The sequence below is a fragment of the Aotus nancymaae genome, unplaced genomic scaffold (assembly GCF_030222135.1).
Source record: "Aotus nancymaae isolate 86718 unplaced genomic scaffold, 86718_ANA_hifiasm-v0.15.2.pri h1tg000059l, whole genome shotgun sequence".
NCBI lineage: Eukaryota > Metazoa > Chordata > Mammalia > Primates > Aotidae > Aotus > Aotus nancymaae.
In genome coordinates, this window is record NW_026988473.1 from 51,162,533 (window position 1) to 51,183,747 (window position 21,215).

General features: G+C 50.2%; 1 protein-coding gene across 18 annotated transcripts in view; it reads left to right on the forward strand.

Annotated features, from left to right (window-relative positions):
- DENND2B (DENN domain containing 2B) overlaps positions 1–21,215 on the forward strand; it is a 205,787-nt gene that overhangs the window by 160,005 nt on the left and 24,567 nt on the right. For all 18 annotated transcript variants that reach the window (XM_012456708.3, XM_064365206.1, XM_064365200.1 and 15 more), the window contains 2 exons: positions 8,628–9,887; positions 13,541–13,677. In XM_012456708.3, the coding sequence (XP_012312131.2) occupies positions 8,628–9,887; positions 13,541–13,677 (1,397 nt within the window). The remainder of the gene's footprint in view (positions 1–8,627; positions 9,888–13,540; positions 13,678–21,215) is intronic.

Sequence of the window (21,215 nt, forward strand, 5' to 3'; positions counted from 1 at the left end):
ACGTCCAGCTAATATTTTTTGTATTTTTAGTGGAGATGGGGTTTCACCATGTTGGCCAGGATAGTCTCTATCTCCTAACCTCATGATTCACCCACCTTGGCCTCCCAAAGTGCTAGGATTATAGGAGTGAGCCACTGCGCCTGGCTGCTTTTTCTTTTCTTGTTTCTTTTATCAAAATTTTTTGAGACAGGGTCTCACTCTGTTGCCCAGGCTGGAGTGCAGTGGTGCAACCATGGCTCACTGCACTCTTGACCTCCTGGGCTCAGGGATCCTCCTGCCTCAGCCTGGGTAGCTGGGACTCTGGTCCCAGCTAATTTTTAAGTATTTTTTTTGCTACCACACCCAGCTAATTTTTAAATATATATATATATTTTTTTGTAAAGATGGAGTTTTACCATGTTGGCTAGGCTGGTCTCTAACTCTTGGGCTCAAGTGATCTTCCCACCTTGGCCTCTCAAAGTGCTGGAATTACAGGCATGAGCCACCATATGGTCCACAATACTTTTTCTTTGAATTTTTCTCTCTTTCCATGCCTTAGCTCATACTCTTTCCATCCTAATTATGTGTCTTAAATATTTGTGTGTGTGTGTGTGTGTGTGTGTGTGCATTTATGGTTCTCTGTTTCTTTTAAATTTCCTTTGCATTCTCCCCTGCTTGCTTTCATCTGTTTATCTTACTACATCTCTCCTCAAAATATTGGTTTTGGCCAGTTGCATGCTGCAGTGTTGGCATCCGTGCCTATGCTGAGCAGCAGAAGTGGCGGCCTGCTGACAAGGCTGTGGCACAAGTTCCCAGTTCCACAGTGTCTGCCTCCCAGGGGCATCCTCTGGGATTGTAGGATAACAGAGAGATGATAAGAGCAGTCTTGGGTGTCTGGTGGCTGCTTTGTATTTACTTAAAACAATTATTTCTTTTACCTTTATGGAATGATTTATAGTGTTCAAACACTGTTAGAGATTTACGTCATCTTAGCCACACAGCTAGTGCATGGGGACACTCAGAGGAAGTGTTGTCCGTGTTTATAGTTAAAGAACCTGGGCGCAGAGAACTGAGAGGACTTGCCCAGGAGCACACCCAGAAAGCGATGGGCCCAGGACCCAGTCAGTGCGTCGCTTTTGCGCCTGTGGGAGAGGGCTTCCGGGGCTAACGGCGACACCGGGCTGCCCCGAGTGCTTTGTGTACCTTTCTCTGTTGTTCTGCCGCTCATACAGCACAGAGAGAGGCGGGCAAGTCTGTAGACAATGTCGTGAGCAGGCATCCAGGAGGCCTAGGTTTTAAACTATGTTTTCATTCATTTAGTCATTCAACACAAATAACAATTCCTTTTAAATTCTAGACACTTTGCAGGGGATATCAGCTTAACGAGATACTGTCACCACCTTCAAGTGGGTTCACTTGTCTAGTAAGGGAGAGGAAACAGCATGGCAAGTGAAGTGTTACACGTGCCATCGCAGACATTTCCCCCGTGGAGGCCTCTGCATAGGCCATCTCTACCTGAAAGGGGTAGGGTGTGAAAAAGCTAAGAGTTTGATGTGCCTACGGGTGGGATACAGGATTGAGACGGAGGGAAGAACAGTGTGGGATGATGAAGGGGAAAACAGGTAGGGGCCAGCTCATGGGGGGGCCTTGTCAACAATCCCAGTGAATTTGCATTTTATTCTGTAGATATGAGGAGTTTCAAACATGATAAGTTTTGCATTTTGGAAAAATGTCAGAAGATGAGAGGATGGACCAGAACTGATTTAAGACTGAAGGCAGAAAGAGGAGTTAAGAGACCAAAGAAGTAGCAGTAGCTGTAGGGATGGGGAGGAGGGGGACAGATCTGAGAGATGTTAAGAAGTAGAGTTGATAGGATATAGTCTTCAAGTAGATCAGTGTGTCTGGAGAGAGGGCCAGATCCCGATGCTTGAGGCAGGAGGGGAGAAAACTCTGACCTTTCCTCCCCTCTCTGGAATGAGTTGGAGAAAACACGCAGCAGTAAAAGCCAGGGGAGGTGGAAGCATAAAGCAGCATAGGGATGAAACTGTGAGAGAAGACGTCCAGTGCAGGCAGATGGGAAAGAGGGTGCTAGTGTAAGCCCAGCCTTTTCAGATGGGCATTGGGTCCCCACCTCTTCACTGCCTGCTCAAGGATGTTATTCCTGCATTTGTGTCCTCTGTGTCTGCACTGACAACTTTTCACTCTCTGCTGGATCATTCCAATTACAGTCGCAAGGTTGGTGTGGTGGTTCACACCTGTAATCCCAGCACTTTGGGAGGTCAAGGCAGGAGGATCACTGGAAGCTAGGAGTTCAAGGCCAACCTGGGCAACATAGTGAGATCCAATCTCTTAAAAAAAAAAAAAAAAAAGGCTGGATGTGGTGGCCTGAGCCTGTAGTCCCAGCTATTCAGGAGGCTAAGGTGAGAAGATGGCTTAAGCTCAGGATTTTGGGGCTTACATTGAACTCTGCACTCTACCCTGAGTGACAGAACAAGACCCTATCAGAAAGAAGAAAGAAAGAGAGAGAAGAAGGTGGAGGGAAGGAGGGAGGGAGGGAGGAAGGAAGGAGGAAGGAGGGAAAATTAACAAGAAAAATGCTTCCATTATACCACATTCTTCTCCAACTACTGTCCCATTTCTTTGTTCCGTTTTTAGGAAAACTCTCAGAGAGCTGTCTGAACTCTCTGTCTCCACTGCTTCTCCTCCCTTTTTCTTGAATTTTTGCAGGGAGGCTTCCCTTCTCCCCTCTTCACCAAAACCTCTCTTCATCAGGTCACAGTGACCTGCATGTTTCAGATCATTTCTCAGTCCTTCTCTTACTCAGTTGTTGGCAGGTTTGACTCAGTTGATCACTCCCTGTTTCTTGAGCATCTCAGGACATCACTCTTCATGGTTTTTTTCTTTTCTCACTAAATGGTCTTCTCAGTCGGCCTTCTTGGCTCATTCTTCCTCTTTGTTCAGACCTCAAAACACTGGAACGTCCCAGTTTCTTGGACTTCTTCTCTAGCTGTACTTACACATTCTAGAGGATCTCATTTGGCCACATGGTTTTAAATATCTCTGTATACCACTAATGACTCCCATACTGCAATTTACAACCCAGACTCTGTTCTACCAATGCTCAGGCCAAATATTGTTATGCTGTCCTAGACTCCTCCCTGTCTCTCTCACGCTCATCTAATCCATCAGCAAATCCCATTGGCCCAGCCCTCCAAGTAGACCTGTCTCCACCACTACCCTTCTGACCCAAGTCATCATAATAATCGCTTATCTGGATTCCTGCAGTGGCCTTCTAAATAGTCTCCTTGTTGCCACCCTTGTGCCCCTGCCTGTCATCCTCTGATGTGAAGTCAGATCCTGTCACTGTCCTGCTTACACTCCTTCAAGAGCTTCCTTCTCTTTGAGAGTGTAAGCCCAAGTCTTACCAGTGGTCCATGGGGCATTCCATGGTGTGGCTTCTGGTGTCTCTCCGGCTCATCTCCAGCCCATACTTTGTCATCTCCCTCCCTTTGGCCACACTGGCTTCCTTGTTGCCCCTGGAATACAGTAGGCACGTGGTGATCTTTGCCCTACTGCACTTTCTGTCTGGAACATTCCTCCCCTGGATAGACACATTGCTCACTTCCTTCAGGTTGTGTTCATGTGTCCCCCTGGCAAGAGGGGCTTCTGTGACCTCCCTACGTAAAACAGCAACTCATCCCCACTGCTCACCTCTGATCCCTTTCCCCTTCTTTATTCTTCTGTCTTGGTCCCTAAACCATGTCACAGAGTTGTTTTGTTTATTATCTGCTCACTCTAAACAAATAAGACAACTTGGTGTGCCTCCACCAGAATGTAACCTGTAGAAAAAGAGACTGTTTTCAGTCTCTGCTGATCCTTTTGTTTTTCTTTGAGACAGGGTCTCACTCTGTTGCCCAGGCTGAGTGCAGTGGTGCAATCATGGCTCACCGCAGTGTTGACCTCCCAGTCTCAAGCAATCCTCCCACCCCAGCCTAAAATAGTTCCTGGAATAGACTTGGTGCTCAGTATATCTGGTTGAATGGATGAAGAGCCAAAATGTATCTCCGGCCTGGTGGGGTTGCACGCTGTGGTCTGGGTGGTAGGTGGCTTCCTTTGTTCAGATGCAGAGAAGGCTAGCAAAGAGCTGGCAAGGAGTGAAGATAGAGACTTTCAGTGGCTTTTCTCCTGTGGTGGCATCCGGAGGCAGCCTGGTCCAGGCTCTGCCTTTCTCTTGGCCGTGGTCTCCTCTTGTCCAACAGAATAATCTTACTTTGCCTCCTAGTCTCAGTTTGAGGAACTAAGAAACAAGTACACAGAGTGGGACTGAAGCCCAGAAATGAGCACCCTCTCCCATCTATGCCAGGGGATGCCACCTGCTGTGCAAAGTCCTTGCTATGGGGATCCAGGCACCCTGATACCCGGCTCCCATTGTGTCCCTCGTGAAGCCTCCCTAGTGTTCCCTCTCTAGGTGATAGACTCTCCTGACCCTCCTTCAGCCTGGGAGTAAAGACTGCTGGAAGCCCCGATTCTTAGGGTGGCTGAACTAGCTCAACTTCCAGGAAATACCCCCATAAGGGCATCAGAGCCTGTAGTAGTGAGAGAGGGATCCAGTTCAGACATCACAGAAGCTGACCAGTGGGGAAGTGGGGAAGGAAGGCCAGGGCGGTGACTCTGCACTGGGATGGGATGGGCCAATGATACACAGGTGTGGCCTTCCCACCTGCATCTTTTTACTACTGCCTTGGAGCAAATCACCCCAAAACTTAGTGGCTTAAGACAGTTGATTGCTTCTCACATTTCTGTGGTTTTCTGGTGGTTCCTCTGCTGGTTTCCCCTGGGTGCACTCATGTAGCTGTGTCTGGCTGGGTCCCAAGTGGCCTCACTCACGAGTCAGGCAGTTGTAGGCTGGCTGTTGACAGAGGTGCCTTGGTCACATTCCATGGGATCTGTCGTCCTCTGAAAGACTAGACTGGCTTCCTTATATGATGGTGTCAGGGTAGCACTCCAGGTGGGTAAAGGGAGATACTACAAGGCCTCTTGAGGCCTCAAGTGTGGAATTTGGACAGCTTTTAATTTCCACCACCACATTGTGTTATACTCAAAGCAAATCACCAAGATCAACCCAGATTCGAGGGCAGAGAAATAGACTCCACCTTTCTATAGCCTGAGCTGCAGAGAATTCATGGCCATATTTAATTTACCCCCCTACCCCACTTGATAATGTTCAGGATCCATGGACAGTGGCAAACTGACCGAGTTTCCCAGGTGATTATTCTGAAGAGTCAGCCCCTTGTGAATATTAGTAATGATCAAGCTAAGATGGAACACTGTGTGTTAGGCTCAAGCTCAGCACTCGACAGGTACTATTTCTGTTTCTCACAGTGATTATCTGAGATATGTGATCTTTCAACACCCATTTTATAGTAAAGGAAACTGAGGCTTAGGGAGAGAAAATTACTTGCTCAAAGTTATGAAGCTTAGAATGGCTACACTGAAACTTGAACTACAAGGCTGTGATGTTCTTACCCTCTGTTGAGACTACCTAGCCATAACCTGATTTAAAAAAACAGTTCTAATGATAATTAGCATTTCACATCCGTGGTCTTATTCATTCAGTATGACAACGCTGTTGTGTGAAATGTGGGACAGTTTTGAAGAAATGAAGCTGGATGCTCAGAGTGTGAGTCCATTGCTAATAAGAGGTAGAATCAGAAACATATGGACAGGTAACAGAGAATTCTACCCTCTAGTGAGAATGTCACCCCCAGAAGGGCAGAGCCTTATCTTTATTGTTTACCAGACCTTGGAGTGAGTGACTGGCGCCTTCTCTGGGATGAACCCAGGGCTCCCAGGCTCCAGGCTGGCACAGGCAGGCCCCTCTGTGGTGCAGTACACTGGCCCTGGCCTGTGTGGGGAGGCTGGGGCAAGGGCAGCGTGTGACACCATGGGCCCCAGGTCAGCAGTGACACCAAGGACAGGACCTTCAGAGGAAAGGGCCAGTCTACTCTCTATTTTATGCCGCATGAGAGGGGAGAAATGAAACCTCAGTTCAAACAGGGTAGGCATTGAGAGAAAGTTCTTAACCTGTGGTCATTTATTCGTCCTGGAACTACTAAGGGAAGTTATAGAATCATTCTTTCTGAAAGCATGCTGGCATCAGATGGACCAGAGGCTTTGAATTGTTTTCCTGTCCCAAGGAGCCATGCCTCATGCTACCATCAGTAACAGTGGTTCCATGGACTGGCGAATTCTTTCCTGGGCGACTGGGGAGACCCAGCCCTAGGGAACCACATATCAAAGAGCCTGGAGCGGGTGAGGCATGTATAGTTTAAAAAGGCTTTCTGAGAGACTGTGAGTCTCATTAGGTGCCTGCCATCTCCCAGTAGAATGTAAGCTTCATGAGGACATGAATTTATGTCTGTTTTGTTTATTCTATCTGGCACTTAGAATAGGCCTAGCACAGAGTAGGTGCTCGCTAAGTATTTGTTGAATGAGTAAACAAATAGAAATTGTCCTCTGTGAAATGCATCTTCAGTTGAGAACTAAAACAGAGTCCTTTATGTAGCACAGGCACTCATTCGCTTAGGGGGCTGGACTGATGACCTTTTGAATTTATGGTTCTATAAAATAAGAGAGACTTAAGGCCTCCATCAGTTGTGAGGAAGTTGGGATCTCCCCTCCGGCTGAAGCCTGGCGCCTTGCCCTGCCACTCCCCACCCCAGGGAGGGCCGGGGCTCACTCTGTTCACACTTCCTCCCTGAGCAGAGCCTCTTTGGTCATCGGCTTGGCTGGGCACTGAATTTCTCTCATCTGTGCCCATGTACACATGGGATGGCTCTTGTTTGACTTGCCCACTGAAAAACAACTTAAGCATGTTGAGGTTTCCTGTTGATTGGGGGCAGCCAGAGGCCTGTGACCCAACTGGGAATTGTCAGCCAATGCCTGACTCACCCGAGCTCCAGTTTTCTGTGTGTGAGCGAACAGTGACAGCGGCCTGGCTCAGGGGCAGCTGGCTGCCTTCCTGTGGATGGCATGGCATTCTGGAGCCTGAGAGGCTGGGCAGCCTAGAGCTGTGGGCCACGGCCTTAGGGTCAGGTCGGCCTTTTACTGTGCAGTGTTGGCAAATCCTGCTGTTTTTGAACTGAAACTATTTGGAAAGAATTCTGAAAGTTGACAGTGGTTACCCTACTAGACAACTAAAAAAGTGTGCCCAAGAGGAAGTATGCTCATGGTTCCCTTCAGTGAGCTCACCTTTCCCTTTTCCTTCCCTTTTCTATTCATCATTCACTGAGCACCTTCCAGACACTGTTTGTCCTTGGGCCTAGAAGAAATCATGGTCTAGTAGGGAAGACCAAGAAGTCCCTTGATACTTACAAGTGCTGTGACACAGGTGTGTCCAGTGCTGTGGGGATTTCTGTCGAGCTACCCCAGGGCCCTGGCAGTTCAGAAAGTGGCAGAGGCACTGCTTCCTCTTCAGAGAGGCAGCCCAGTGTAGTGGAAGCTCACATCCTGGCTTCGCTTACCAGCTGAGTGACCTCGGATGAGGTATTAAACCTTTCTGTGCCTTAGTGTTTTTTATTTGTAAAATGAAGATAATAAACATAGAATTTTCAGGAGGGTTAAATGAGTTGACATATGTCAGAACATTTATTCAGAGCTGTTGCTGGCTTTTGCCAAGACCTGCATATAGATTTGGAGCTGGGACATGGTGGATGCTTCTTGGATGTGATGCCACTGCTGGAGGGTGGAGCTGCCTGAGGGGTGGCCTCCCCACCCCACCGGCTTCCTCATTGACAGAGTGGAAAAGACTCTCTCCTGAGGGGCTCTTCTGACCTTCCTGAGGCCCTCAGGGATTCTAATTCTGGTCAGAACTCAGCGTGAAGAAGCGAGATCTTATGTCTAGTAGCAGAAGTCTCAAGGGAGACAGAAGCTTGTTAAGGGGGAAGATCAAAGGGTTTGAGAGTATTTTGGGGCTACTTCAGGGAGTGGTGTGCGAGAACCACCTTGCACCAGTTCACAAGAGCTCATCAGTGGCGTCTCTTCTCAGCTCCACAGCCAATGATGTCACATTGGTAGCTCAGCCATAGTAGGAATATTTATGCTACCCAAATTGGCAAATGCTACAAATGCTCTTGCCCAGAGAGCTGGTTGTTCAAACTTGTTTTTTTGTTGTTATTGTTCCTTTTTTCCTCTTTTTGTGGAGAGTCTCACTATGTTGCCCAGGCTGGTCTTGAACTGCTGGGCTCAAGTGATCCTCTCGCCTCTGCCTCCCTCAGTGCTGGGATTACAGGCGTGAGCCACCACACATGCTGAGAACTGGTTGTTAAGCATGTGCCAGCACACCGCTGGGCTTCTGTGCTCTTGTAGGCAGATGTAGATTCTTGGGATGCTTTCACTTGTCACAGAACAGGCGTCTGTTTCACACATTACTCAGGGTGTCTGGGGATGGTTTAGGCAGAGAGGCCTATTGAGTTTGGCCTGCTGCGATTAAGGATATTGCTCTCCTTGAAGACAGCCTTGAAGGTACATTTCTTTTTGAGGGTCCTCCAGGAAAAAGATGCTGAGCTCTGTAAAAATAAAACAGGATGCCACTGGTTGGTCAGCCTCTCACTGCCATTTTCTTTTCCTTTGTTCTGTTTTGCTGCCAGGTCTCAGTCAGTCTCTCCACCTCCGGTTCTCTCCCCACCAAGGAGTCCCATCTACCCGCTCAGTGATAGTGAAACCTCAGCCTGCAGGTACCCCAGCCACTCCAGCTCCCGGGTGCTCCTCAAGGACTGGCACCCCTACACTCCTTCACCCCAGAATCCTCAAGCTCCCTCCCCAGATACCTCCCCAGCCACCCGTCCCCTCAAGACCGCCAGCTTCAGTTATTTGGACAGAAGCTCTTCTGCGTGCAAGAGAGAAGCCCAGAAGGAGAATGTCCAAGGTGCAGCCCAGGATGTAGCGGGGGTAGCTGCCTGCCTCCCCCTTGCCCAGAGCACGCCATTCCCGGGGCCGGCGGCCAGCCCACGGGGCGTCTTGCTGACCCGTGCCGGCACCCGCGGCCACAGCCTGGGCATCCGGGAGAAGATCTCAGCATGGGAAGGTCTCCGAGAGGCATCGCCCAGGATGAGCATGTGCGGAGAGAAGCAGGAGGGCTCTGGGGGCGAGTGGGCGGCCAGTGAGGGCTGCCCCAGCCTGGGCTGTCCCAGCGTGGTGCCGTCCCCCTGCAGCTCAGAAAAGACCTTTGATTTCAAGGGCCTCCGGAGGATGAGCAGGACCTTCTCCGAGTGTTCCTACCCAGAGACTGAGGAGGAAGGAGAGGCGCTCCCTGTCCGGGACTCTTTCTACCGGCTGGAGAAACGGCTGGGCCGCAGTGAGCCCAGCGCTTTCCTCAGGGGGCATGGCAGCAGGAAGGAGAGCTCAGCAGTGCTGAGCCGGATCCAGAAAATTGAACAGGCCCTGAAGGAGCAGCCAGGCCGGGGGCTCCCCCAGCTCCCCAGCAGCTGCTACAGCGTGGACCGGGGAAAAAGGAAGACTGGAACCTTGGGCACCTTGGAGGAGCTGGCAGGTGGCGCGAGTGTGAGCACTGGCAGCCGGGCAGCAGGAGTGGCTGGAGTTGGGGGGGAGGCGGGTCCACCCCCAGAGAGGGAAGGCAGTGGTTCCACCAGGCCCGGAACCCCTGGAAATAGCCCTAGCTCCCAGCGACTGCCATCGAAGAGTTCCCCTGATCCCGCTGTGAACCCTGTCCCCAAACCCAAGCGCACCTTTGAATACGAGGCTGACAAGAACCCCAAGAGTAAGCCCAGCAATGGTCTACCTCCTTCACCCACACCTGCTGCTCCACCCCCCTTGCCCTCCACCCCAGCCCCACCGGTCACCCGAAGACCCAAGAAGGACATTCGTGGTCACCGCAAGTCCCAGAGCAGGTAACGCGTGCCCCTCCGGTGTCTTGTAGCTGAGTACTGTGGCTTTCTTTTCAATGGACGGTGCAAACCCAGAATGTACGGTGGGTCACAGTAGTACTTTGTAAGTGCTGAAGTACTGAATAATTGTTAGGTGGTAGTTGTGGTAGTGAAAAATGAGATCGTTCTGCTCTTACAAGATACTTGGACATGAGTGGGAATGCTTACAAGATACTTGGGACCTGAGTGCTGGTCACCAAAGGTGTTGGTTGGGTTTGGCCTTTCGGGTAGAGCTGGGCTGTGTCCCACCCCTGTCCGAGCTTCCTCAGTCCTCTGTCGGGAGTAGGTGAAGCAGGCAGTCCTTTGAGGACTAGTAGGATCTTAGCCTCCCTACCACTTGAAGTACCAGCATTAGAAATTAATTTCTTTGAATGAAGATTATCTGAATACTGCATTTTATCATTTACATGGTAGTGTCAGCAAATTTAATACAATTTCCTCTCTTCTGAGGGCCTCTTGGCCATATAGGAGCCCTGGGCCTATATCAAGAGGGGATTATTGGGGAGATTGATGAAAAAAGGAGTAAAGCAGGAATGACCTATTCTGAGGCTCTCGTTGGTTTCCCCATTAGTCTCAGGACTTCTAACCCCAGACTACCAAGGGCAGTCTCCCTAGTAACTTGGAGCTGGGGCTGTTGGAATTGGTGAAGGCTGGCAGGTGCCTCGTGCTCTGAATCAGGGTAGGCTGGGAGTGAACTTCCTTTAGAACACCCATCCTCTCACACCTTATTGCCTTTCTCATCTAACCCCACATCAGATGAGTATTCAGGTTTGTTTCACTTGTGGGGATTCTTTAGTCTGCTCCCATATTCAGGCTTCATCTAACATATCCCACCTCATATATCAGCTTTCCTGCCTTGTGCAGAAAGGAAGAAATCCCAAAGGTGCGGACCCCTGAGCCGAAACTGCCTGTGGCTAAGGGTAATCCTGTGTTTGAGTCCACCCCAGAATGCTCACTGGCTCTTTAATTCTTAAACAGCCTGCCAAGAGTGTTTGCTTTGTCCTTATTCATCCATTTCTGTAAACATTCATCTAGAGCCTGCTGTGCACTAAGAGTGTGCTGGTTAAGAGGACACAGAGCAAATAGGACATGGTTCTTCCATTCAAAGACCTCATGGTCTGGTGCACAGATAAATCGTAGATAACGTGACCCTTGGCAGTGCAGGAGGCTACAGAGACCCAGAGAAGAAACATCTGAGTTAGGGGAGAGAAGGGAGGCTCCTCGTACAGGGAGTTGCTGAGCTAAATTTAGAAGAGCCAAAAGCAGTTGACTAGGTGACCAAAGGGAGTGTGGGAGAGTTCATCAGCCTGAAGGTTTTACACATATTCCACCCCACACTGCATTTATATATAATATATACACACATATGCCGTATATGGAGGAGTCCCTTCATGTAAGAATTAACTTAGCAACCTTAAATCTGTGCTCTTGGAAAAAGAGAAACAGTTCCGGAAGTGCGGTTTGTTCTGTATGCTGGTTCACAGTGAGCATGTTCCATGAGGAGTAGAAATGGTAAGTTTAAGTCTGTTATACCAGGTGTGATTCTTATATTTGATACACTTTTTTATTTAAAAAAAAATGCAGTCCATGTGAGGTGGCTCACACCTGTAATCCCAGCACTTTGGGAGGCTAAAGTGGGAGAATGGCTTAAGACCAGGAGTTCAAGACAGCCTGGGCATCATAGTGAGACCCCACCTCTACAAAAAATTTAAAAAGTTAGCTGAGTGGTCGCATGTGCCTGTAGTCCCAGCTACTTGGGAGGCTGAGGAGGGAGGCTAGCTTGAGCCCAGGTGGTTGAGGGTACAGTGAGTATGATCACAACACTGCACTCCAGCCTGGGCAATAGAGCAAGACCTTGTCTCTCAAAAAAAATTATATATCTATGCATGTGTGTGTGTGTAAAATGCAAGCCAACCCAACTGTTTCTTCTGGCATTCAGCCAAAAAAAACAAAAAACAAAAAACTTGAGGAGAAACTATTAGTTTTAATAAGAGACAGCATGTTGGTCCTCATATGACACCTTCCTTGGGGATTTTCAAGGATAATTTGACTGAACGTGATTTGTGTCTTTATTTACTGATTTGAGGGCTACCTGCATAAGATGCTGACTCTACTGTAAATGCCAAAGAAAACTTGCTCTCACAGGAACCCCGGTCCTGGGCTGACATTTGTGAACCACTGTGTTCAGCCATCGGATGTTTAACTAGTTGAGAATCTGGGTCAAAGACAGAAATTTGGGAGTCATCAAGATATAGATGGTAGATATGGCGATGGCCCCTGGATATTGGGTCCCTAGAAAGTGCGGAGTGGGAAAGAGTTTTTAAGACCGAACTCTGAGAGACCCTGGCCTTAAAAGGCAAATGGAAAAGGAGAACCCCTCACAAGAATCTGAAAAGTAGTGGCCAGAGAGTTAGTTGAAAGCCAGGGGGGAATGTGTCATAGAGGCACAAGGAGGAGATGCCAATATAAAGAGTGTTGGGTTGTGTTGAGTGCTTAGGGGGTGGGGCAGGCAAGCTAAGACAAGCTGTAGCCTTCAGGACACTTTTAGCCCTTTACCTGCACCCTAAGACTCTCAGGAGAAGTTGTTCAGTAAACAAGAGAAAAAGGACTCCATTGGCTGAAAGGTCTGATGGTGCCTGAAAGAAGAGGGAGGTGTTAATGGGTGGGAGGAGGGATCCAGTCAGTGCCTTTCCTTCTGTCCCTCCCCAGGAGCCTTGGAGAGGGAGAGGATGCAGTTGGGGTCTCAGAAGGAGAGGAGCAGAGAGTGCTGTGGGCTCAGGGTGTCTTAGGAGACAACAAGCTGTGGTCTTGAAATTGTACAGCAGAGAGGAAGGTTGTCCAAGGGATGGAAAGGAGCAAGCTGCTAGCTGAAGGGAAGCTGGGTGTTGGAAGCAGCTTCTGGCTGCAAGTTGTCCTCCCAGCTCTGCTTTGGCAGTAGTCTCATTTGTTTTAAAGGCTCCACCCTTCCTGCTTCAACAAACCACCCAGCACCAACTGCTTCTCCAACCCCTCCGACAGCCCTGAGCGGGACCCTCCCAGTGTGGAGCCTTCCTACCTGCTTCGTGCAGCGGCAGGAGTCCCCAGCTAGAATGCAGATGAAGATATGAGTCCCCAGAGGCAGACCGGGCACTCAATTCCAGTGGAATCACAGACACTTCTCAAGGAGGACATTCTCTAGGGCTTGAGGCCACAATTACAATTAAGAGCTCAGGCCCTGGAGTCAGACATCATCTGGGAGAATCCTGCCTCTGTCACTTCCATCTCCTCTTTTGCAAGATGCCACAATACTGGTGGCACTGTTATGAAGATTAACAAGATGACACATGTAAAAGTGCATTTGACACAGCACCTGGAATAGCATGCTTTTAAGCTGGGGTAGTTGTTGTTACCTAATATTAGTATTATTAGGAATAAGGCACATTGCAGGCACCCAGGCTGGGGCCTTTCAGACCATCTGTCTCTTCATTTGGATGGTAAGTTCGGATCCACCTTGATGCTTTTTCAGAAGCTGCCATTATGGGGAGGGTCTGTGGTCTTTGCTGTTGCCATGGACATTCCCCAGCAAGACAGCAGAGATCTGGTTCAGCAGGAATGACTCTTGTTCTTGTTATCCACAGAAAATCCTTCGAGTTTGAGGATGCCTCTAGTCTGCAGTCCCTGTACCCCTCTTCTCCCACTGAGAATGGTACTGAGAACCAACCCAAGTTTGGATCCAAAAGCACTTTAGAAGAAAATGCATATGAAGATGTTGTGGGTAAGCAAAGGCAGAGGTGGCGGCTGGGTCATCTCAGGGGGCTGTGGAGGAGCAGGAACAGGAGGAGACACCTAGGTTGACCTCATTCACTGTGGGCAGGCATGGGCCCACCTTCTGGAATTCCTCCTGGAAATGGGCATCAGGGGAAGCTCCTGAGCAAAGATAGAGCAGCTTTGTGATTAAAAGCCTGACTCTTGAATGAACTGAAATCCAAAGGACCTTTGGGGACAAGAGAAGGAGAAAACTACATCATTCCTTTCCTTTCTTTTTGGAAGGCTTTGAAGTCCAGCAGGCACTCTTCCTTAGCTGTAGGTCCTTAGGCAAATCACTTAACTTTTGTAAAGACTGTTTTTCTCTTATAAAATGATGTGACTATATTAACCATAGCAATAATAGTAATAGTACTTCATAAGGTTGTTGTTAGAATTAAAGAAGAAAAAGACGCCCGCAGATTGAGCGTCTGGTGCAGGCCTGCTACCTGGTCCACGATGGCCATCTTCTTCCTGTGTTCTTTCATGGTGGAAGGGGCGGAGAGAGTTCTCTGGGGTCTCTTTTAAAAGGGCCCTAATTGGCGAAGGCCCTGCGCTCAAGACGTGATCACCTCCCAGAGGCGTGACCTGCAAATGCCAGCACATTGGGGATTAGGTTTCAACATAGGAATTTTGGGGGGCGCCACAGTCTGTAGTACAAGCTAACACGTTTCATTGCCCCAGTTTCATGCATGCTAGCAGAAGACACGAGACCCCTGTGCCACGAAGGACGTTATTACTCACGGCACAGCAGGCAGCGTGAGCTGCATGTTCACCCGGGTTTTCCCTTGTGCATAAGTCTCATGAGGCGGTGTGGAGAAGGCCCCGGTAGAAGCTGCACGCACTGTGGGTCCGTGTCCCAGCTGGGGACCCCAAGCTTAGGAAACCCCAGTCTTTTCAGAGGCTGCTGACAAACCTGCCCAACTCTTGTCCTTGGAGGAGACATTGTCTTTATCATGCTGATCAGGAAACAAATCTGCCTCTGCCCTGAAGGGAGATACTATCTCTGACTTCCAAGGCTGTTTGCCGTATAAATACCCTTGAAATATAGTCTGGAACTGTCAGTTCCTCTTGCTCAGAAGAAGGGCAGAAATGCAAGACTCCATTGAGATGTGTCTTCCAACAGGTGGGAGGATGTGTTATTGGCAAACTTATGTTCACGGATCAGACAAAAGATAGATGCTTTAGCCTGGGTTGAATTTTTTTTTTGACATTCATTTCAGTTCTATCAATCAGCATCTTCTTCAGTGAGGGGCTTTGATTCCCACTCAAGTGAAGTGTGCGTGTCTGTAGGTCAGTGAGAAGAGAGAGGCTATGTGCTTTCTGGCTCCTCTCTGTGTCTCTGTCTTGTCTCTGTCTTGGGCCTTGAAGCTGAAGAATGTGGTCTTAGTTAACACATGACAGAGAGAAGTGGCCCAGGGTAGACAGAACCTTCCAGATTCTCAGAAGCCTGGAATCTTATGAAGCGAGGGCCATCTGCTCTCTTATTTGATCTGAGCCACCGGTTTCGTAGCTGTTTCCTTACCACTCGCTGGGCCAGCGTTTCTGGAGAGACAGCAGCCATGCTGGGACCCTCAGGGACACTGCTTTCCCAGGAACAGAGTGTGTAGTATGTAGCCATGCAAAACTGGGTCACAGCAGGAAGACTGTAGGAGTGAGATCCCTAGAACAGCAAAAGAGTTTGGGGAGGGAAGCCCTTTCCCTTACCACTGGGGAAAAGATAGCTTTGTACCCACAGGCCACCCAGAGCAGAGGTCAAGAGCTATGGGCATCAGAACCAAAGATGCAGAAGCCAGGTATAGGCAGTTAAGGAAGATGCCCCAACTCCAGCCCATATCCCAGTTCTTCTACTCAGACACCCAAGAGGCAGCCAGAGCTGCTCCTGTATTTCCTCGCCTCCTTAGGCAAGACCAGCATCCCAGAGTGGAGGAAAGTCCTCCCGAATGAGTGAGTAGGCAGAGGCCTAGACACACTTGTCCTCCTCTTTCCCTTCTCTCAAACCTGATCTAAGAAGGCCCAGGGAACAGTTCTGTTGCCCAGGACAGTTCTTTCACAGTTCTGTCCCCAAGACACTGCCCCAAACAATCCTGAACAGAGCCCTGGATAGTGGAACTCTGGACAGGGAGAAATGGTTGAAGCTGTCCCTTTCTCAGATTACTTCAGTTCAGATGATACAAGAACGTATCCCCACAGGAAATCCTTCTCAGAGAATAGAGGATGAGAGGACCGCAGGATAGCCAGCACCTGGCATAGTTAAGGGACATCAGAAAACTACAGGCCTCTCTGCCCATGGCAGCAGCCACACTGGGTGCTCCTAGGGCCCTGGGTGGCAGTGACACATTACAGTTTCTGCCAAACTAGAGTGAATTAGAATGTACCCTGCAACAGGAGGTAGGGAGGGGGTGAGACCACAGAGCTGCCTCCCCACTCATTAGGGAGGACTCTCTTCCACTCTGGGTGTTGCATGAGGAGTTCAAAAAATATGGGAGCAGCTTGGCTGCCTCTTGGGTGGCTGAGTACAGCTAGGGGTCAGCGCTATGTGGGCAAAAGGTAGAGGTAGCTGCTCAGCTGGCTTCTGGATCTCCGGAGCACTTAGAGAATAGGAAAGAAGAGAGGGGGAAGATGCAGGAGAAAGGGAGGGGAGCAGCCCAGGTACCAGTTTGGGAATATACTATATTGGGTGTTTGCGTTTTGCTCTGGCCTCATGGGGAGGTGGGGGTGGTGTCCGGAGTCCGCAGTTAGAACAGTGCCCTGGGCATGTTTTCCTTGTTTATGTCCCCACAGCAGCCCAGTCGGAATATCTGGGACCTGACTAGGGAGGCTAGAGGGAAATTCAAGGGAAAATATTCTCTTTCTTTTAGATTCTGATGGGTTTATTTCTTTTTCCTTCCCTGGAGACCTGCCCAGGAGTTTGGAGCTCCCCTTAAGGCTTCAGGGGGTGTCTTATTGCTGAACTCCAAATGGCAGTTTCCCATCTTGCCTCTGACTGATCAGTGGCTCTGACTTCCTGGGAGCTGGCTCTCTGGTCTCAGCACAGCCCGTGCTCTGCAGGGTGAATGTTGACTCTGACCCTGCTGGATCAGGCTCCTGCAGGCATGCTGGGATGGAGCTGTTGGAGGCAGAGACCGCAGGGCTCGTCTCCATCTTGGGTCCTGGCGATTGGACTGGAGTCCTGTCTGTCAGAGGTGGAGGGCCAGTTGGCCCCAAGATGAACAACCCCCACCCCTCTCTGTGAGCAGTGGACTTGAATGGGGGTAGTGGGGGGTTGCTGGCCTCCTGCCTACAGTAGGCATGAAGCCTGAGGAGCTGGGGTGGGGTACTCCCAAACATACTGAGGTTTACCCTGCTAACTTGCAGAAAAGGAGTTGCCTTGCTGTTTCCTGGGGGCTATTTCTCGCCTGTCCCGTCTGACATCTGCCCCTGGAAGATGCTGCTATTCTACAAAGCCTTATGTTTGCATTCTGAGCCTGACACTTAAAAATGCACCCAAGGAAGCAGCTTGTTAAGGAGTTATGTGGAGTGGCCTCGGCGCCTGGGCTGCATTCCTGCAGATTCCCACTCCCATCAGCTAGCCTGGGCTAAGGGAGCGTTTCCAGGAACTTCAGTGGGATGCAAGCTGGGGACCGAGCCAGTCGGCCTGGACTGCAAAGCCTTTTGAGCCTACACTCTCTCTGGCTGCTTCCCTCATTTGCCTCCAGGCTGGGAAACAGTAAGGAGCAGAGGGTACCCACTGGGATGGAGGTTGCAGAGGGAAACAAAACAGCCAAGAGGTGCAGCCCAGGGAAGATGCTGGAGCTGGGGCTGTCGAGCAATGGTGTCAAAGCTTGGAGGGTGGGCAACAGCTGGCCCCTGAGAGGTCCCAATCCGATCTGTTGCCAGGGGAGTTGGGCTCTTAGCCTGGCCCTTTCTGTCCTGTGTGAGAGAGGGAAAAAGGCTGAGAACCAGGAGAAAACAGCTGGTTGGAACCAGAGGAGGTTGGGGAGGGAAGCTGCAGAGACAGGGCCCTAGTGATGGGTGTGGTCCAGGATGCTTAGGACTGTGTTTGGAGAAATTCTCAGTGCCTGTGCGCATACGCACACATGGCTTTCCTAACTGGTTCTTCCAGTTGTGGAGGCAGAGGGGAAGGCAGTGTTGTATGTGTGGTTAAGACCAAAGGAGTTTTGGTGAGGAGTGAGGGGTTGTGGGGAGGAGTGAGGTGTTGTGGGGAGGAGTGGGAGCAGGACCCAGAGGGGCTAGATTCAAGAGGATCAGTGTGACACCTTTCAGCTCTGATTATCCCCTTTTAGAATAGTGTAAAGCAGAAATTCTTGGTGATGCCTTTGTCCCTTATTTCGTCATCCAAGCTGGGAAAGGTTGAGACTTCTGGCGTCTCCAGCTGGACTTGATGAGCTGGGGCTGCTAAGGGCCAGGCCTTCAGGGAGGAGGGTCTACCTCTTCGTCCCTCTCCAAGGGTCACGTGGACTGTCCCGAGAAAGCTGTGCGGGCAGGATCGCAGGTGAAAATTTGCAGTCTGCCAGGCTTCCTGTCTCCCATTCATGCGCCTGCTGAATCTCCCATTCAGCCCTAGCTCCTTTAGCTCTGTCCCAGTAGCACGTTCTACTCACCATCTCCCAGCCTACCATCTCCTCCAACTCTGAGCCATTGCTTTGATATTTATTTGCTCTTAGCTGGTTCAGTTTAGTGGTCTAGGACTCAGGGTCTACTTGTCTCTGTACATCTCCATCCCCTGGCCCCCTGTCTGCCTGGAGAGACGACTGGGAGTATCTATTTGAGACAGCTCCTCAAGGGCAGTCAGGAATGGTCCAGGAAGCCAGGAGTGGCAGATGGGTTAGGGCTGTGAAGAGACCAAGCTGAGGCTGGGGAGACAGGGTATGGGCTGGGGCCGGCAGTCTATTTGCTGGAGAACTGATTTGTGGCTTGTTTACATCAGAGAGGACGTTAAACATTGCTGGAGAAGAGAGGCTGGCACAAGGGCTGGGCAGGAGGAGCAGGCCTTCCTGAAATCCAGAGACAGGACCATCTTGAGAATCTCATGCTGCTGGCCGTTTTCCCCCGGCTTGTCAGTGATGTACACCAGCCTTGTGCATCTGTTACTTCCCTGGGCCTCAGTATCCTACATCTTTTTCTTGGAGCTTTGGATTTTGTATCAATACTCAAAGCTCTTACTGTAGGGAAAAGAAGGAAGGAAAGAGGGACCAAGGTGAAGGAGGGAAGGATGGAAAAAAGAGGGCTAGTCTTGGGACTCATGTCATGCACTCAGAAGCCATTAGGAAGTTTGGAAAGCTCTATCTAAAGCAGTGGTTCTAAGTGTGGGGCAACTTCACTCTTCCCTCCCTCCCTTCCTGCCTCCCTCCCTCTCCCTCCTTCCTTTCTTCTCTCTCTCCCCCTCAGGGAGCATCTGGCAGTGTCTGGAGACATTTTTGGCTGTTATAACCAAGGAGATGTGAATGTCTCCTGGTGGATAGAAGCCAAGGTTGCCACTAAGCATCCTAACAGTGGACAGGATGGTCCACCACCACAAGAATTATTCAACCCCCAAATGTCAGTGGCTTGGAGAAACACCTGGGATTGAGATAAGGCTTCCTACAGGTTGGGGATGATAATAAATACCCCAGCTGATCACGCAGCCCAAGGCAGTTTGGATTTGATGAGCTTGGCATAAATGTTCTCCCTGCCCTGATGCCGACAGTGATGCTCCAGTCCTGTTTTAGGGAATCAGGAAGACTGTGTCCTGGCATTCTCTCTTCTTATACCCTCACCCCCTCACTCCTGCAGGACATATGTTGGGGAAAGACCAAGAAGTAGAAAATCCATCCCAGCACCCCCGCTAAGTGCCCCACAGTGGGGTAGGCAGGAGAAAACATGCAGGGGGTGCCAGGTTTGCTATTTGGCTTCTTGTGACGGCTGCTGGGCCAGCTCCGCTTAGTCAGGGCTCTGGAATGGAGACAAGTCATTTTAATAGCATGACTGTGTTACAGGAAAAGGTCTGCTCAGTTGCTGGGGACTCTGCTTGGAGTTGGGAATCACTTAATCCAGTCCCAAATCCCAATGACCCATCTTTGACTCATAAGTTTACAGAGATTTATGTTGCTCCTACTGCAGTCTGTTTAGCTGTCACTGAAATCCTTTCTTCACACCCACCCCCTGACTCTGTAAAAGCATTTCCTAAATTCGCTGCGGTTCTGCATGATGGTAATAAGCGGATGCCACAATGTGGAGGGAGCTCCGCTTTGGAAATGGAGGCATCTGCAAGCATACCGGGATTGGCTCCTCTCCCATGCCCTCTCTAGGAAAGCTTCACTCTCAGCAGCCTTCGTTCTTGTCCTCCAGCTCCTTCTACTGCCTGCTTCCTGGGGAGTGGGGTCTGAGCTCCACTGGGGCGTCAGGCACATTCAGGCTTCTGTAGGACAAGTGTGGGTCTCAGGGGTCACCCAGGCTCAATTCTGCTGCTGAGCAGAGGTGCTGGAGTGAGTCCTGCTCTGCAGCAGGAAGACAGGGAAAGACGAGGGAAAGGGGAGCAGAGAGGGCCGTGTGCTGAGTTCCCCATGGACCTGTTCACCCCTGGGATTCTGCCACCAGGATTGAGCTAGGACTGACCCAGCGCATGGTGTTACTGTATTTTTAAAAAGGTATATGTTGGACGGGTAGGGGCAGGAGATATGGCTTGTGGAAAGGAATGTCTCTCAAATCTTCAAAGGCAGATAGTGTTTTGGACTTTTCTGAGATTTTCCGGTAATGCCAATACAGTGCCTGCTGCCAGAGATTTTAGAACTAGTCCTGAGAAGCAAGACCTCCCCTCACTCCCACCCTTTAGTCCAGATTCCTTCTAAGCCTTTCACACCTCCCCTGTGTCACAGCAGGGGAGTTTGTCCCAAAAGGGGAGTGATGATGGTTCTCTTTGTGCTGAGATCCACAGTTGAGGGAATAAACTGACACTGCAGTAAGAGAGTCAGTGAACAAATCATTACCCAGCACTTCCTCCTTGCTAATCACTGTTCTGTTCTGAGGTTGCCTCAGTGAACAGCACAAAACCCTGCCTTAAAAGACTTGTTGAATGGCATCATAGGTGAGAGGGGGGCCTGGTGAAGCCCTGCTCCCTACAGTTCTGTGAATTCCTCCATGCCCACCCTCCAAAGTAGGTCCCCAGGGAGATCCCCTGAGAGTTGGGTGAAGGGACAGCCATGTGACCTGAAAACCCTTCCTACCTTGAACTATGTCATCTCTGGGGTGTTTGCAGCGGAGGGAAGGGAGCCAAGGAAAGACTCTTGGTGCTGGCTTTGTCCTCTGGCTGGGCACAGGCAGGGGTGGCTGAGCCAGTCTTGTGCAATCCCTGAATTTATAAAGCAGAGGCCAGGCAAGGCTGAGCTGGGCTGGGGGTGGGGGTGCGGGCGGGGGGGGCTCTGCTGCTGGACTTGGAGCCAGGATCTGTTTGTAGCCTCCCCACTGCAGACGGGCAGCTGCATGACTCATGAGCTGAGGGGCCAGGCAGAAGCCATTCTCTTTGGTTCA